Source organism: Cyprinodon variegatus, unplaced genomic scaffold (assembly GCF_000732505.1).
Source record: "Cyprinodon variegatus isolate N-32 unplaced genomic scaffold, C_variegatus-1.0 Scaffold74, whole genome shotgun sequence".
In the NCBI taxonomy this organism is placed as follows: Eukaryota; Metazoa; Chordata; class Actinopteri; order Cyprinodontiformes; family Cyprinodontidae; genus Cyprinodon; species Cyprinodon variegatus.
The window spans coordinates 955,145-974,458 of NW_015150527.1; the positions used below are offsets into that span (position 1 = coordinate 955,145).

At 35.7% G+C, this 19,314-nt stretch overlaps 1 protein-coding gene across 1 annotated transcript in view; it reads left to right on the forward strand.

Annotated features, from left to right (window-relative positions):
- smc3 (structural maintenance of chromosomes 3) overlaps positions 1 to 4,025 on the forward strand; it is a 37,003-nt gene extending 32,978 nt beyond the window's left edge. The window contains exons 28-29 of the mRNA XM_015372648.1: positions 573 to 679; positions 3,079 to 4,025. Coding sequence (XP_015228134.1) covers positions 573 to 679; positions 3,079 to 3,150 — 179 coding nt within the window. The 3' untranslated portion in view covers positions 3,151 to 4,025. The remainder of the gene's footprint in view (positions 1 to 572; positions 680 to 3,078) is intronic.
- The last annotated feature ends 15,289 nt before the right edge of the window (positions 4,026 to 19,314 follow it).

A 19,314-nucleotide genomic window follows, 5' to 3' on the forward strand; every position in this document is an offset into this window, starting at 1 on the left:
TGGAGGAGGCTGGATCAAAACAAAATGAACGCCATTTATCGCAATCTGCTAAGTTACACGATTGTTTAAAGTCTGTAACAGTTTCTTTCTCAGGCACAAGAATTTAACTCTACATCAAGTTTAAGCAACTAGTTGAGAAACTAAAAATATGAGGCTTAAGGTTGCAGAATGCATCAGTTTGCAATCATAACCGCAGTATTAGGTGAGTGCAGATTTTCATTAGTCACAGACTGTGTTGTGTTTAATCATTTGGACGAAGTTTAATGTAACTAAAACTCACAGAGACGTTTAGGAGGATTGCCTAAAGGAGAGAAAATGTTGGGTGAATCCAAACCAATATGCTAACTCTGTTCCTGGCAGCCTTAAATGTGTCGCAACTCTTCGATTAAGTCTGATGTTACTCCGACCCAAAGGGAACCTCACATTATTATTGATGGTCCTGACTTTCTGTATTATTACATAACTGATTTACAAAAACAAATATAGCGATTTTATTTTTCAATAAAAGCAGCAGGAGTAGTAGTAGTTTTCCTGCTCTGGTTTATTCTTTGTTTCTCTCCTGTGTTTCTCAGACATGATCGTGGAGCTGGCCGGCCATGCTCAGTTCATCACCACCACCTTCAGGCCAGAGCTGCTCGAATCTGCAGACAAATTCTACGGCGTCAAATTCAGGAACAAGGTGAGCCTCTCCCCTCAGCTTTGATTTTTTTTTCCTGGGAGACATTGATTTTCAGGCAGATCTTTTCTGTTTGATGAAAAAAAATAGACCGGATCATTAGTTTTTGTTCATTCTAAATGCTGTTGAGCCAAATAAGCCAAGAAACAAGGCAGAACAGACATGGATTATTCAGGTGAAATTCTTTTTTTTTTTTCTTAAATATATATATAAAACTTGGTTTTATATTGTTTTTATACCTTTGATATTTACAAGTGAATATATGCTGATGAAGATTCTCAGTCATGCAGGTCATAGTCATTCCGTAAAAGTTTGGATTCAATCAAAGGTTTGAAGACGTTTCGCTTCCCCTCCAGGAAGCTTTCTCAATTCAAATTGAGAAACGTCTTCAAACATTGGAAACCAAGTCCAGTGGGTTGTTTTTAAACTTTTACGGAACAAGTGAATATAGTTCATTCCTTTTTTTTTCACCTGATTATGGATTTTTGCTGCCTCTATCCTTCACCTTAGCAGCAGTTGGAACCTTCAAAAGTTTCCAACTATTATGACAACTCATAAATGTTGTCATAAAAAAAATTATCAAAACATCTTTTATGATGTTTTATATGAACATAATACAAAAAAAAAAAGCCCTGATTTCTGAAAGCTCGTCCTGGATGTGATGTTGCTGATGTCGAGCTTTAAGCGTCTTGAAACGCTCTGATATTCCATACGAGCTCTGATGTTATGGTTTTAACCACATCCGAACATTTATTCTGTATTTTTTAAATCAGTTTTGAAGCGTTATAGCTTTTTTTTTTTTTTTTTTTTTTTTTATATTTGTCATTTTCATCGTAAAATGCTTACTGTTGTGTGTTTTTTTTAGGTAGACAATTTTAACATTTGTCCAGGGACAACAGACGAAAAATAGCCTTTTGGTTAATTCTGGTGCATTTGCAGGAATGCTTTTTAATGTACACTATCCCTTTCAAATAAATTAATAAATAAAATAAAAATTAAATCCACACTCCTGAGAGGCCAAATGAAACGGTTCAAGTCTGCATGTGTATATTTAACATTTGGCATGGAGGTGAGATTTTGTTTATTCACAGCTGTTAAAATGTAGCATATTTTAGGTGAGGTGTAAAAAACAATGGAATCATAGCCTTGAACAAAAAGGATCAACTAAAACGGACACATTTCATTTTAATTAGCTTAATTCAGCAGTTTACTCTTAAATTAAAATGTCCTGTAAAGCCTATCATAAGGACCTGTTTGTTAGGACACTATCACACCTTGCCGATTTAGTCTTCTAAATCTTCGGAAACGCTGGCATAAGCTCAACTTTTTATTTATTTTCATAATTTTGGACGTATACATAGAGTATTCATAATGAGTCCAGAACTTATGTCCAACAACAGCCTAACTGATGCATAACGCCCAGCAGTGTGATGCCCATGAAATGTCACAAGCCAGTGTCCTGAGGGGGGCAGCAATGCGCATACAAATATTTCTGTGATCGCGGTATTAACCTAGCTGCTGTTTACCGCCTGTCAAAAAAAAATAATAAAGAGAAAAAGAAAGATGGTTTGTAGTCGCAGCAGATTCAGCTTAATGTCTGCTAGGAAGTTTGTTGGTCATGGGCGTTAACGCAGCGAGGATCCATCACACTCACCTTCTCGCTCACCCTATGACGGGAACGCAGCCTGGAGAGGAATTGACGGTTTCTTCCTGTAAACCCCCTTTTATACCAAAACGCTGCCAATATGCCATTAAACATAAGCTGTAAGTTAGAAACACGTACAGCGGCCATCTGGAACACGTCAAATACGTTGATATGCATAGGAGATAAGTTCTTCATTAGTTATGCACAAGTTACTTAGAGGTTTTGGATAGGCTAGGCACTACGACTTATGAGTAATTAACAATTAACTTATGTCAACCATAAGATAACTTACCTGGAACTTATGGCCCACGTATGGTAAACGCTGGCATACGTCGGGATATTTTTAGCATGCCAATGTTCTTCAACATGCTCATGACTTGTTCAAAGCGTACCCATAACTTAATCCAACGTATGCCAGCATTTTTGGCAGATTTTCTGTACGTTCAGGAATATGCTGGTCTAAATCGTCAAAGTGATCATCAAAGTGATCATTAAGAGCTTACATAAACCCTCCTTTATCCAGTCTCAGGCTGCATAACTAGCCTTATTCCTGATCCTGTTTTAATTGTATGTCCATAAGCAGCAAATAATTCACTATCAGCCGCAATGGCGTTAATTTCCCTCCATACACAAGGTTTTCCATCTGTTCGTTTCAATAGACTCTTCATCTTTGAATGTTTCATAACCTGAATTATGGGTGCTTAGTCAGAGTGACATTGATTGGTTGTTAAGTGTCTGCATGTCTTTGTGTTTTAAGGTGAGTCACATTGATGTGATCACAGCAGAGCAGGCCAAAGACTTTGTGGAGGACGACACCACCCATGGTTAAAGCACTCTTCCTCCTCATCATCATCACCCTCCTCGTCCATTCCTCCTCTGCCTTCACAGAGAGCGCCGCTGAAAGCCTCCAACGCTGAGGGTCACAGGCACAAAAAAGTCCAACATACCTTACAGGATAACTGCTTGGTTTTTAAAAGAAAAATGTCCATCAGGGTGGAAAAAATGAAGAAGGGGGAGTTCTTATTTCTCGTTTTCCTGAGCCCTGATTTCACACTGGATCTACGGCTTCATATTTTGGTTTTAGGAGAGAATCTCAAGTTTCTGTTGCTGTGATAGATTTTCATTTAAGCTAAAGTTAGGTGACCTTTGTGATGCAGACGGAGTCAGGAAACCTGAGGGGTCTGACCAGAAAATAGCTCCTCTTTGTAAATATGAAGCCGTTTTTATACATCTTGTGTTAAAATAGTTGCTTTTGATAAGATATGCTTGGTAGAGACGAGACAAGGGTTCGTTTTTGTTCGTTGTTGGCCTTGAAATAACAGCATTTTTTCTAAATTTTGTGTAATGTATATTGCTTGTACTCACAATGAGTGTTTATAGATTGTTGTTCTTTCCTCTGGTTGTTATTCTACTGTGCAACGTCTTGTTTTAGGTCATTGGAATAAAAGTTAATATTCCTCATCAACTAATTACCCTTTCTGGACTCAAAGTTCACCTTCTGAGTCGTCTAAGCAGGATCACTGAATCCTGTATGATTAGTTATGCAGTTAATGTTGCAACAAGTCCAAGTTTTCATTCACTGGCTGTTCATAATCAGACTTCTTATTTTCTTCTTCTTGTTTTACTTTTCTTCCACCGCAAATTTTAAGTTTCTTTTTACATAATTGAAAAACCTGGCTTATTAAATGAATAAAAGGTTTTAAAAATGACTTTCCGAGTTGTGTCATTTAATTTACCACTAGGTGGTGCTGCAGTTCACACCGGACTCCCTCACACAGTAGCTAAAGTAATGTTTCTGCATCATGAAGCTTTTCTCTTTAAGAAGAATTAGTTAAACCTGAAGATATTTTAGTTTTTTTTCTTTTTTAATTCAAGAGAAAAATACATTTCTGAGTGTGTGTACCGTTTATTCAATATCCAAGTGGAAAGATGATCTAGTTTATTTTTCGACAATGAAATCTTAAATTTAACATGGATATAAATTCTTTATAAGCTAATATTTATATATTATATAAATATGTTTCCTCTAAATTCTAGATGTAAATGAACTGTTTTAGTGAAGCTCTTCGATTCGTTGTATTGTCTGTGTTTAAGCAACATGGCGGTGTTTTTAAAAGCTTTCCACCCTACTGTACTCGGGCCTAATTTGCTGATGTTGTGAATTAAAACTTACAAACGTCTAACTGGAGAGAGACATTTAAAACCCTTGCAGTTAAAATAAGAACCCAATCAATGAAAAACTGAGCTGTAGCTGCTGGTTGTTCCCTCTTATCAGAGCTGTAGTCCTCTGGTGTTTGGAGGTGGCTATACTGTGACCTTCACTTCCTGCTCTCTCCAGTCGCCTTCATTTCTTACACTTAACCTTTGTATTTAAACACAATGTCATACTCATTTAATACAGTTTAAATAAAATTTAAAGTGTCAAACTCGGCTAACTCTTTAAGATAAAAAAAATAAAATATTCAGAAACCAATAACAAAAATTATTGTTCATAGCAGTTCAGAAAATGACTAACCCAGCTGTTAAAAAAAAATCAAACCCCGGGATTTAAAGTGAGTTGATTATAAATAAAACTAATTTTTCTTTACATCCCTGCTCTATAAACATTGACATGTTTTATGTTAAATAAAAGAAAAACAGTTGGGGAAAAAAAAATTCTAAATTTAAAGGGCAAACTTAATTTTTGAATAGCACCGTGTTATAAAAATTTGTTTTCTTTGTTCTCCACTTTTATCTGGAAAAAAAAGTTTTTTAATTATAGCTTTTTATTTGTATAAAGTTTAAATGAATAAAGATATTTAATAGAACCAAATTAAAACTGTTAGTTCTTTACATAGATATTTTAGCATGATGAGAAAGGAAAGGCGGTAAGCCTCCAGGTTCTGGTAAAAGCAGGAGAGTAACGCCTCACATGGTCTGCTGCAACGGCTGCTATAACTCCTGGAGGCTGCAATGTGACCGATGCTCCTCTGCATGAGGAGAATCCAGTCAGAACTCTTTTGTGACACTAAATCCTTTCTAGTAATGATTACAGCAGCTTCATGACTGCTTTCCATCTGATACTTGATACTGGAGGAAATGGAAGAGAAGTCGATGGCTGTCAATTTAGCAACAGATTAGAGAAAAAGCAAAACTATGAAGCTTGATTTTATTTCCAAACAAAATTCAGCTTTTAACAGAGGATTTATTGGTCAGGGCAAGTTATCGTTTTTGATAACTTTGATGATTTGCATTCTCCCACATCCCTCAGTGAAGTCTAGAAGCACAAGATCTATATCCAGTCATTCAGCAAATGTTTTGTCATGGAGCAATTAGATGAGCTCTTGAATGATATATATTACCTGCTGTAAATGAAGATGAAAAAAGTTAAGATAAGGAGCTAAATGAAAAGGTTCAAAAGTGATAAAGCTAAGTTAAAAGTAGAAGATATAAGTGCCTGTATCAGCATTAATGCTCTTCTGTTATAAAATAGAAAATGTGTTTCTTTCACTCTAACTTCCATGAATTTCTTTTATTTTTCTTTCTTTATTAGGACAAGTAGCCATTTCTTGTTATTACGTTGAACTTAATTTTTTCCATCAAAATATACACATTTTATAATGTTAAAAAGTAATAGGGTCTTGTCCTGTCATCAAATAACTCTTGGCTTGAAATTTTGATTTTCAAAGTATTTCACTGACTGCCCTATGATGGGTTAAAAACAACAAAAACAAACTAATGCTTTCTAAAACTTATCTTCATACAGATATTCAGGCTTAATATGCATTTTACGAATTTCAGGAAATCCAAGAGATTTTGAAGTGAGTTTACTCTGTATACCTACATTGTATAACGTAGTTAGAGATGGGTAGAGTACATAGAAATTTAACTTGAGTAAGAACAACACTACTTCATAATTTAACTCAAGTAAAAGGAAAAAGATGCCATCTGAGAAATTACTCAAGAGTAAAAAATTAATCAGTAATTACACAGTCCAGTTTCAGGTGGAAGAACACATTGAAAATATAAATTTCTATATTGTTTAGTTACAAATGTATGAAACCAATATTTATTGTATTTTATGTATCTAGGTTAGAAAATAATAAGTTACTTCCAGTAACAGGACATAGTATATAGTTTACTATATGCTCCCTTGAATTTTCAAATGAAAACATAATAAGCAGATAAAAATAACCAGGGCTGCAACTAACGATTATTTTACAAAGCAATCAATTTGTTAATTTTTTTTCCTGATTAATTGATTAATAATCAGATAGCAAAAGGTTCCTTTTTAAACAATTTTAAGCAGGTGAAACTAAAGCTTTTCCACATGAGGAGTTCTGGATAGAGAATATTGAAAGACAAAAGCATTTTTTTTTTCATCTTGAATGCAAAATGTTTAGATATTCTTTTTACAATTTTAACATAATAAGAGCTCTAAGTGAGCTGCTCTGTTAGTTAAAGGCATGTTTTAGAGTCTCTATTCTCCATTTAACGATTACTCGATTACTAAATTAGTTCGACGATTATTTCAAAAATTGATTAATCAAAACTAATCTTATAATTGTTTCAGCCCTAATACTAACATTAAATAAATATTGTCTACTTTGTGGGTCACTTTGGATAAAAAAGTGTCTACTAAATGCATGAACATAAATAGACCTTGAGCATGTAAAAAAAAAACTTAAACTAAAGGTGTTCGTTTCTCAAACTTATTTCTTTTTTTAGTAAAAATGCTCAGATTGGATAGAGCCGGCAGAAAGCTTACTCCAATAAGAGTAGTGACACTTCATTATATAAGTATATATTTAAAGTATATATAGAAGTAAAGCTTACTCTAAAAAGGGTTTTGTAAAAAGGAATCAAAAAAGTTACTGAAGTAAATTTAACTTTTGATTCTGTGAAAGGTTCTGCAGATCCTGTTAGCAGGGTAGCCTTAAAAAATGAGTCCTGGGAAAAAAACTTCTGATGGATCAGGAGTGGCTCAATGCAAAGTTCATGTCCTGTGTGTGTGTGTCTGTGTGTGTGTGTCTGTGTGTGTGTCTGTGTGCGCTGCTTTTCCAAACTCTCGTTCCAGCTGGGAAGTCTCTGATTACCTTCGCTTCTAGATCCTCTAAAGGCCGCAGTTTTTCTTTGCCATTTTTATGCCTTACCAGACCTTATTTTGAGCTTTTCAGAGGAGGTTTATTAACAGAAGAAGCGTTAAAAGTGCATAAATTTGTCAGCTGATAGATGTTCTGATATTTTTGTTTACAGACTAATTGAAGCTGGAGGGACTGACACACAGAAAAGCCGCAATTAGAAAATATTTAATTCATTTATACAAGTAACACAATCATATTCTTCTAAATTTTTCTGTCAAAAGAATACAAGCTGATTGCATCGATTCATTGACTCTCTGCAATCCCTCCCACTGAGCATGCATGTCGCGACAGTGGAGAGGAAAGACTCCCTTTCAACAGGAAGAAACCTCCAGCAGAACCAGGTTCAGTGTGAGCGGCCATCTGCCGAGGCCGACTGGGGTTCAAGGAGACAGAAGCAGAGATACACATAAGTTCTTTGGCGCCCAGGACCCGGCAGAAGACTTTGATGCTGTAAATCAATGTATGCTTGGATGAGTAATCTGGAAAAGCATTACAGTAGAGTAGTGCGGCTCTGAGTTGATTGGCTGAAGCTGAATGAGGGACATCGCAGCTGGTTCAGGTGATGCTGATAAGAGTCTTCCTGATGGAATTTACATTTAGGCTTCATTACCAGTGAAAAAGGGTATCTGTTACGCCTTTCACCATAGGGCAGAAATGATAGCATTTAACTTGACATTTTTCAGGAACAGGTAAATATCCACAGATTCAGTTTTCTTTCTTTCTTTGGCATTTACAGCCTTTGATAAATCACAGCTTTTTAAAATCAGTTTATCTGGTGATCAAACATTTCACATTATACATAGTAACTCTCTGCTTCATTTCTCATGGTGTTTCTATATAGTTCCCCTCACAGTTTTTTTAAGAGTTCTGATTGACGACAGACAATCATGGAAAAGGTTCATTTTGTGTCGGAACGATCTTATCCTGACTCATCCTGACTTTGGGGCAATTTCCCTGCTGAAAAGACCCAACGAGGATCATTTTTCTTTTTTCCACATTCATAATTTTGCTTCTTTATTCCCTAAAGGCTCCTGTGATCCCTGTTTTAATGCCGTTTTCTTTACAATCAAATTTTTATTAACATGCATTGATTCACTTCTTATTAGAGGCTTTTTTTTAACCTTCTTATGGAGGTTGTCAGTGACCCTCTAATGGACAAGCACCAAGTCAGTTTTGGCCTAAACAGTTTTAACCCTTTATACGGCACTCAGTGAAATACTTGAAAATCAAAATGTCAATAGTGTTATTGGAATCCAGGACAAACCTTATTACCTTTGTAACAATAAAAAAAAATATGGATATTTTGATGGAAAATATGAATTTCAACGTAACAACAAAAAACTCCAACTTGCCCGAATATATTAAGAAAAATAACAAAAGTGCTTCTATAAGAAATTCATAAAAAAAAAAACACTGAGAGTAAATTAAACAATTCTTTTGTTACAACATAACATTACGGGCATTAATGCTGATACTGACACTTACATTTTTAAGTTTATAAACCTAAAGATAATTTTTAACGAGGCTTATTAACTTTTTTAACTTTACGTTGTAACGTTTCAAATAGCTTTTTACCTTTCTTTCTGGAGTTCACTTTGTTTTTTCAACTTAATTTACAGTAGGTAATTTATTATTAAAGGGCTTATCTAATTGGTCAAATACAAAATAAGATGTACAGCCATGTAGCAGCATCTTTGCTGAATGGCTGGATATAGATTTGTGCTTCTAGATCTCCCTGAGGGATTGGGACTCCATTTGTAAGGGGTATGTAAGTGATCAAAAATGATAACTTGCCCTATTAAAGGGATAAGAGTGTTTTTAATAGCTGAATTGGAGGTTTTTAATTAGATATAAGCCATGATTATTAAAAATAAACAGCTATCTATAAATTAATCTATGTAATCTGATTTTCACTTTTTCAATTTATTACTTAAGCAAATTTTTTAAATGTTCCTAATTAACTGAGGTTCACTTGTGTTGCCTAAAATGTGTTAAAATTTAAACGGAGTTGGGTAGTGTGGTTTTAAACGATGTACCTGCCTTCTATAGCTTCACTTCTCAGGTTCTCATAGATATAATCCTATACTTTCACTGCCAGATGAATTTAATCTGAATGAAACTTGGTCCCCATTAGCCAGACTCACCATCAGGACTTGTTAAAATGTGTCCTGCATCTGGTGCAAATTTTGCAGCCTTTAAAGTGGTGTTATATTTTGATAATTAGTTGCTTGATCCTGCTGACTCAAAGTGTGCCAGTGGAGATCCTTTCGCTCTAGTGTAACATCACCCTGCACTGGCAGCTGCTCTGAAAGGTTGTGACCTCCAGAGAGCTCTGCTGTTATACCACAGACCTTCAGATTATCTGGGCCTGCAGCGCACGCCAAAGTCTCCATAGAGTTTAACGTGTGAAGGTAACCAGTGAACAAGGTTTGAATTTCATTATCCACCTGATGAAAACCTCTTAATGCACATTGATCATTATTTTACATATATAAACTTTCTAGCCTTATACTGTCGGATAAACCAGGAAAGGGAAAAAAAAGGAAACTTTTTTCTAATTGCTTTTTACTTTGTACCTTGTCATATTATACACATAAAAACAAACCTGGTCTCATCTGCCACTTCTTTACATGCTATTGCTGTTTTTATATCTTTATCAATTACATTAGAGTCTTTTAAAACTATTTAAATTCAAATCGACTACAATTATCTCATAATTTAATAAGAATTTAAGACAGGGAGACTTTTCATCCATGTCCAGCTGTCTAACATGGAATACGACTTGAAGGTATAGTGAATATAGCGAATTTAAAAAAAAAAACCCTGTGCTCTTACTTAAAAAAAAGCACATGCACAACCCTGTACCCGCTCCCGAGAGCGTGCACTAACCCATTTCTCCTCGAGGAGGTACTGGGATGCACCAATGATAAAACCGTCACTCAGATGGATCTCATCTCACTCGTATTTATATATAAAACTGTTTCCTTGCAAATAAGACTACTGGTACATTAAAAAAATCATCACATGCTTGTATGTGTGTGTGTGTATGTTGCAGTGGAAATTTGCACGTTTGCAGGTTAAATAAGGATCTTTGGCCACCATTTGGCTACTAACAATGCAAATTAGAAAATAAATAAACTTATTTTCCTTGGAAAGTTACAATAAAGAGGTAGATAACTTGTAAAAGTAAGGATGTGAAATGGATTTCTACAAATAGCATGCCAAACTTTACCTGTCGAGTAGACACTTTGCAACCATTGCATCAGTAGGAAGCCGCCAGCCTTGTGCTCTCAATGACAATTAGGAGGACCACTTATTTAGATGATCCACCCGGAAATAAAACAAACAAAAAAAATCCTTTAAAGGTGGAGTCCTTTAAGAAGACATTATCTTTAAAATGTCTTACCTGGAGTAGATGATTCGTATTTTCCTACAGGTCAAAGCTAACAGTAACTGATAGTGGGACCAAGAGCGAAGCAAATGCTATCATTTTTATTAAAGTGAGGAATCATTACAGTTTGCAGTAGCTGTAAAAAATAAACCAAAGGAAAAAAACATTAGCTGCTTTGGTTTTAATACACTAAGACACAAACCAAAGCGACAATGTGATTGGGCTGCTGTTGAAATGTTACCGTATTCAAAACAAATAGAAGTTTATTTGAGTTAAAAACTAACACCTGCCGGGCGTGCAGGTGGCGCAGTGTTTAGCAGGCATGACCCATGTACAGAGGCCTTAGTCCTCTACGCAGCTGACCTGGGTTCAAATCTGACCTGTGGTCCTTTGCTGCATTTCCCCCCCTCTCTCTCATACCCCCTTTCCTGTCAGCCTACTGTCGAAAAAGCGAGCCACTAGTGCAGTAAAAACTCACGGCCAGAGTGCATTTCTCCTATTTAAATTTATAGGAATCATCCCTTATTCACATTATCCCTTGAAGAGTTGTGATATGATAGAATCAGCCGTAATGCATGTTGTTTTAGTACTGATGTATCGGATAAGCAGTTCACCTAAGGGTGTTTATTTCTACCTGTTACAACAAACACACACCTACAGCTCTGTCCTTTTGAATGTTGGACATTTCAGAACATGCCTCATTGTTGTGATGTCTGTGGTTACATCTTTGATTAGACGCTTATAATTTTTAGTATGTCTATTACTTTATAACAGAAGAACTAAAAAAATCAGTGCTGAAGATTATAAATTTATAAGGAAGTCCTTGCAGGTGTGTATAAACTCGTAAATGAAATGTGCAAATAAATCCTAAATAAATCCCCCACTGCTTGGGCTATGATGATTGACAAACAAAAATATCCATAGAAGTACTTAGAATATTTTCAGCTAATCAGATATCTTTTCAGGTTTAAGAATTAATGAGGAATTCATTTTACAGAGACAATTCACTGAGATTATACGGTCAGAATGGTAACAAGTTTTTCTATCTAAGGAAACCCAGCTGACTGCATTTTGTATAAGTTAGTAAAACAGTAAAATAGCTGCGGCTCTGTCTAGGAAAGAAACAGGCAGAAAAGCTCTGAGTTTTAATGCAAAAGGGATGAAAGAGAGCGCAAAGCTAGTCATAGAGGGTTTTGTTTCTGTTTATGTCCAGGTGAATTTAGTTAGTTTGGAAATTTGTGTTTGGTATGGTGGATGTTAACTAGTCTCTCTTGTGTGTATTTTGTTGATTCATTTATTGTTCTTTGTCAAATTGTCTGAAAGAAAATCCTACTCAAAAATTCCTATTGATTCATAGTAAAAGATGAGTGCAAAGCTATGTATAGGAGAAAAACAGGACTAAGCACTGAAAAACAGGTCCAATTCTAGCCTAGCTGATGCCTCCTGGTGACAAGCCAGATGAAGCTGCTATGCAGAGAGAATATAAAGCTAAGGGTTAAACTAACAAGTAATGCAAAACTGGAAAATAGAAATATGTAGCTCACTGAGAAAACTGTTCCCTATGTCCTCCAGCAGTCTAAGCGTATAGCAGCAACTATAGAGATTGCTCTACTCTAACTATAAGCTTTATTAAAAAGGACATTTTTAAGTCTTGCCTTAAAAGTAGACAGGGTGTCTGCCTCAAGGACTAAAACTGACGGACAAAAACACATCATATATCATGTGATCTAGGAATAAGGTGGACTACCACTTCAATCTGTTAACAGCCTATGATGACCAACAGCAAGATGTATAATTGGGAAAGAAGTTTGACCCAAAAGTAGGCAGTAAAATGGCAGTCTCAGTCTCATGTAGATGGTAACAATATGTCTCAATCTGAATACTACAAATTGGTAAGGAGACTTAAGGCAAAGTGTTGTCCAAACAGTTCTGGCAGTAATTTGGGAAGTCCGGAAATAAAGCAGGATACTTCCTATCATTAGTTCATTTCACATAGAGACTATATCAGAAATACCTCGTTAGATTGGTTAAAATGCTCCTCGGATCAAAAATATTTAATAAGAGCAGCAAAAAGATGGGACTATTTTCATAGCTCATACATGTACACATTTTGGGTAATTTATTGCCTTACATTTTGAAGAAACCATCTGGAATATCATTTTAGGTTACACATGATGTCTGGTATTGTGAGTCATAAATTCAGAACCAGTTTATATGTACTGTAGGCCTATGCTGGAGGAAATGGTGGAAACAGACTTTAAGGTTTGATCAGTGTAACTACAGATAATCTGGCTGATATAAGAAAAAAAACTTTAGAACAATGAGGAAATACTAACAGAATTTGGGCAGAAGCTTGACTGAGTTGAACCTTTTTCCTAATATTTCTAATCCCTTTAGACCTGCAGACAGAGTTTGGATGTTCCTGAGGGTTGCCATGAACTTAAGAGGCGATCCTTGGCTGTAAACTCACTGCCGAAGGAACTAAGTCTGGTATGTCATCACCACCGACACTTCTAACATGTTCCACCATTAATAACTGGAAGGTTTTTATTTTGATATCAGTATGTTAAGCTCAGTGATGAACAGATAATGCCAAACCATAATCAAGCTGCTCATCCTGAACAAGGCATAAAACTGTCCTGATTTATGCAGCAACAAGTTAATTTGTTGTCTAACAGGTGCTGATTAATGGCCCTGGAGGGGAGGAGGAGGAGAGAGGAGTAGCAAGGAGGAGGGGGGAGGCGTGTGAAAGGTTCTGTTCATGCTCTACATGGTGGTCCATCTGCTGTGCAGGCCTGAAACACTCACTGATTATATTTTTATTCCCCGTCAAAATCCACCCAAAACCATGCATCTGTTTTAAGTCCCCGTCTGCCGATCTGCCAGCCTGTCCTCCGTCTGCCTGTTACTCCACAACACAGAGATCTAACTGCAACCAATACAAACATGCAGCAGATCCAGAAGCTGATTTTGGGGTGTTAGTGTGCAGAGAGATGTTCAAACCCGATGAGATAAACATAATTAAATGTTGAATTTGTGAACAACCAGAGCAATCAGGTTCATGGGGGCTAGTATCCACCTCCAGCAGTCTGTGGGTGAAATTCAGGGTCCACCTTGGACCGGTCGCTAGTTCTGTTATTCAAAAGGACTTCATTAAATCGAATTAAATCATGGGTAGTTAAATTACACATGATTGTATTATTCTTTGTATTTATTTGTCGTTGCATCTTTTCCTGCTGCTCTTTCTCTATGCACAAATATACATACATTTTGCCAATCAGATGCTAATTTAATTGGTAGACTGTTTCCTTGATTGTTTATTTTTACCTGTTGCTAAAACACCAACATTTCCACATTGTGGGACAATAATAAATAGTTGTATTCTAAGACTAGCCATCCAGAATGCTGCTGCCAGATTTCTGTCACGCTCCAGAAGGCCAGATCACACCAACCCCCATGTTCTATTCATTGCACTGCCCACCAATAGATTTTAGTACCTGCTTCAAAATTATCACGCTTACATAGACCGTTAAAAAACCAGGCCCAAGATTACTAAGATGTACAGATTACATTTATTATAATCTATGAACTTTTTTAATCATAGATTGAATCAATTCATGTCATATGGCAGATTGTTTTATTGCTTTTCTTTAAAACTCTGTGGTGGTTCTGTCTTTTCAAGGTGCTTAATAAATACACTTTATTATGCTCATAAAGCAAAATTAAAGTGTATCAGATTATTTGATCAAGACTAATGGACCTATGTAGTGGATGTGTTTCTGCTCTTTCACATGGAAAAATATTTTATTCATTTAGGGCATTAAAAGAACAGGTTATGATGTCAACAATAAAAAAAAATAATAATAAAAAAAACAACAACAAAAACAGTCCTCTTTGACTTTCCTGATCTTACTTGTGTGGCTGTTCTTTGAGCACCTTTAAACATTCAGGAATCCCTGTAAAAAAATTATATTCAAAATAGGTTTCAACAATACTAAAATAAATATATAAATAAATAAAAATCATTGCCCATCTAAAATGGTGAAAATAACTTAGTTATAAAAAAAATCAGGTAGACAAGATGAGAACATGATTATTCAGGTTTGCTCAGTTTAAATCTCCAACATTTAGTTAGCTGAGATTTAAACAACTAAATATTGAACAGACAGATTCTTCATAATAAGATAAAAGGAGCTGAGATAAAGACCAACAAGTGCACTACATACAGATGCAAATCAAACAGTGTAGCCTGCTGACTTCAAATGTAAATCAAATGTATGCATGCTCTTCAAACTGGAAAGGCTCACAAGGAGACAAAAGGAAATTAGTTTATTAACATGTATGATTGAATATTTTGGCATTAATTCTGTGGCAGGAGACATAGAGATGGGGATTGCTTATCATGATAAGAAAGGGCAGATTTATGAACTTGGAGACGCCGTCCCTCCCATACAGGACGATGAAGGAAGGGAGCAGGGGGGAGTCAAAGGTAGACTGGGGCTGTGAAGGCGATGGTTATCATACTTCACTTTTAAAATCTAAGCTAACCTCTTTGGATATTTAGATGTTAAATATTATACATATCTTTTTAACACACAAATTTGTTTCTTTTCTTCCTTTTATTATAGTCCTAAATATCAGTTCATTAATTCTCTGCAACTATCTTGTTCAGGTAAATGTTATTGGGTTACTTTTTCTCTTGAAGAAATGTGTCCCCTCCATCCTACCTGTAAATGTTAGACTTATTAAGGCAAACACATTCTGCAAAAAGTATTAGAGTGGACAGTGATTGAGCTATTTGGTTAGGAGCAGGCAAGGCAAGGCTTTTAAACCTGAAACACTGCTCAGTATGGTGGAGGCAGCATCATGCACTGGGCTGTTTTTGCCAGCAGATTGAACATGTACTGCACAAAGTGGATGAAATAATGAGGCATGAGAGCCACTTCATTTTAAATAGGAAAAAAATAGATCTGTGAAATTTGACCAAGTCTAATGTTCAAACAGGATCATAAACAACTGTGCATTGGTTTTTATTGTATTTAAATCTTACAAAGTGTACATGTTTATTTCTTCTGTGTTTATTAAAATTTCGAAAAAACAATTAAAAGGTATTTGAAAGAAAGGATAATGAACAGCACTATTAGGAACTGACATTTCATCAGAGAACTGTTCTAAAATAGTCAGGTTTAAGGTCACATTTCTACAAGCAATTAGATCAATCAGTGTAAGCACCCTAGGTGCACTAAGAAGTGTTCCTGCTAACTTTTTAACATTCAATACTTTCAACAATCACGTTATTTATGTCTCTGTGACTGTTTTTCATCATTTAGTACATTTTTTATTCATCCTTATTTGCTGAACATTTTATTTATTTGAACTGACTGTTTTTTAATAACTGTACTGGATTTTTTCTTCTTTTGTAAAATGATACCTTTGCTACTAAATTGTCTAAATTCTATTCTATTCTATTCTATTCTATTCTATTCTATTCTATTCTATTCTATTCTATTCTATTCTCATACTCTTTCCAACTTGTACACCTGTTTATTTGAGTGAGGTATTTTAATGCTTAAGTAATTGTTATTACAAATAAACGACAACTATGGGATTTTATATACATTCTTTTGCTTCCATTTATCTTTAGACAATTTAACAACAGCAAGCTGCTTGATTTTACTAGACTGACTGATGCCTGGACTGGTTGTGTGTGTAAAATGTGAGCGTGTTAAACTCCCTAATCTCAGCTGTTTAGAGCTTCTCAGGATTCATGGAGGATCTGTTGCTGGTGTCGGTGTCGTTCAGGTCCATAAAACCCTTGGGTGATCATAAACTCCTTTCTACTTTGGGCTGCTGGAAATGGACCCTCTGGTCTGTATAAAGGCAGCTATATGATTGGATGCGGGGCGACCTTGTGCGGTGACGTGGCTGTATGTTAATTTTAGTCCATCAATAAAATAATGTAACACCCGTCCTGCTGTGAAGGGCAAAATTTACAGGCTACGGTAGTCTCAGTCAGTTCCTTTTTTAAACCATGGTGTGTGAAGTCAGACGTTATATGTGTTCTTGGCCAAATGATCAAAGTCAAGCATTTAAATAAAGCCAAAATAAACCCTATGTAAATAAACTACCAGGTTTCAAAGTTTTGTCGTGGGTGTGAATAGATGTGTTTGGGTCTGGGGAGGATCTTTCGTTCATAGTTGTGAGGACTTGAAGTTTAGATGCAGGCAATATTGGAATGAAAATCATTAATGTTGGGCTTTTAATAGAGTTGGAGATTATATAATCAAGCTCAAATATGTGCACAAACATCAGTTAATATGTTGTTGAATTTTTTTCAACAGATGTCTTGGATATTCCTGGCAGAAGATTTAATCATTTTTCTTGGCAGAAAGTTGATATGATTTTTTTTTTTCTGTTTCATAACACGCTGCTGAGGAATATATTTCAGTGGGGTCTATTTTATTCAGCTTCTCTGTGCAGCATGAGGAACTGTAATATTTTTTTGAATTTCTTCTTTTCTATTCATGTATTTACTTTCTTTAAAGTAATTTTTAACTTGTCACATTGTAGATTATGAACCGTGTCTGGCTGATTTGATAAAAGCTGTCAAAATAACCCTCTGTAATCGTGTCCTGCAAGGAAAACCATCTTCCTCTTCCTCAAGAGTAGGACATACAGAATGTTTTTGTTTACAGACAATAATTCCTTTGCAAATCAAACATTCTTCCCTCCGTGGAAGGCTCAGCTGCAGCTGCAGATTTTGCTGCACCCTGTTTGCTTGGAAAAAGCTGCTTATTATTTAATACAACTTAGCTTCAGCACTTTCATAAACTTTAAAAGCCAGGATCCTGTTAAAGTTCGAACCCCTCTCCTTCTTTTCACAGGCATTACTGTGTTGTATTTCTAGGTTACATCGGAAAAAATCGAAATCTAGATAAGTCATTTTTTTCTTAAAATAAGTGCATTTGTTCTTGGAATTGAGGAGATAAAAGTGACATTTTGCCAATGTAACAAGATAATTTACACTTAAAATAAGAAAACACAATTGCATTGTCTTATTTCAAGTGCATTTTATCTAATTATCTTATTTAACAGTAAAACGACTCATTCCATTGGCAAACTAGCTCATTTACCTGCTCAAATTAAGGATAAATACTCATAATTTTAGACATTTTTACTTATTTCTAGATTGTTATTCTGACTGTGTTATTCAGACTATAGTTGTACAAAAAAACAACACTTAAGATAATTTTTATAGCAGCTTTTAATGACGAAAATGTTACACAATTAATATAAGTAGATGAATTAATATAAGTAGATGTAACTAAAGCAAACTCTACTTTTATTTCCACAAGTGGCATAGATATGTAATGTAGATATGTATTCAAACAACCCTTCCTTCATTGTTAATTCTGACAGAGCTTACTCTTACTGTCTGTAGTGGCAAAACTAACTTTGCTTCATTTTCTAGATACAATCCTTGTTTCAGTTTTTCTTTTGCAATTTTCAACTGTTGTGTCCATTGTTGGCATTGATACGTTTGTCATAGCTATTGTTTTTGTATCCATTTGATAAACAATCAGTCATTATATTACCAAAGCACTTTACATTTTTAAATCTCAAAGTCCTGGAGAATAAAATGAAAATGTTAAATTGCTTGTTTTTATATAGCACTTTTTTTTTAAGTCAGAGGACTTGACCAAAGAGCTTTACACTACATTCAGTCATTCACGCACACACTCACACACTCATGGTGGCAAACTTTAGCCAAAGCTGGCCTGCGGCTCACTGACAGAAGTGAGGCTGCCGTACACTGGCTCCACCAGGCCCTCTGACAACCATCAGTAGACAATGCAGGTGAAGTGTCTTGCTCAAGGACACAACGACACTGAAAGCCGGAGCCGGGGTCGACAACCCTCCGGTTGCATGGCAAACTCCTGCATCTGATGCCACTGTCGATTGAAAGAGTAATAGAAATCAACACAACAACAATAAAATAAAATAAAAGTGGGCATAAAAGTATTTAACGCAAACATTTTTGAAAAAGGAATATTTTTAGTTCCTTCTTAAAGTTTTTAAAATTTGGTGGCCTCCTCAGTTTGTTAGGAGCATTCCACAGCGTGGTTAGCATAGTTGATATCTGGGAAATGAGATCTTTCAGCTATAAGGGAGCATTGCCATCTATACATTGATGGGTAAACAGAGGCACATTATATTCAGTCCGGAGTGATACAGGGAGCTGTCCAAGGGACCGAAGGATTGCAGTGATGTGGTCGGGTTTCCATTGTCTCATTAGGATGAAGGCTGCACTGTTTTATAAGTACTGAAGCTTTTGGATGTGCTTGGATGGTGTTCCATAGACAAGAGTGTTGCATTTCCTTATATATGAAGAATAACAGGTCTGACTTGATTGACCTGCTCTCTTCTCGTCCCATTTTTGATGAGTGAATAGGAGAAATTTGTGTCTTTCAACCCTTTA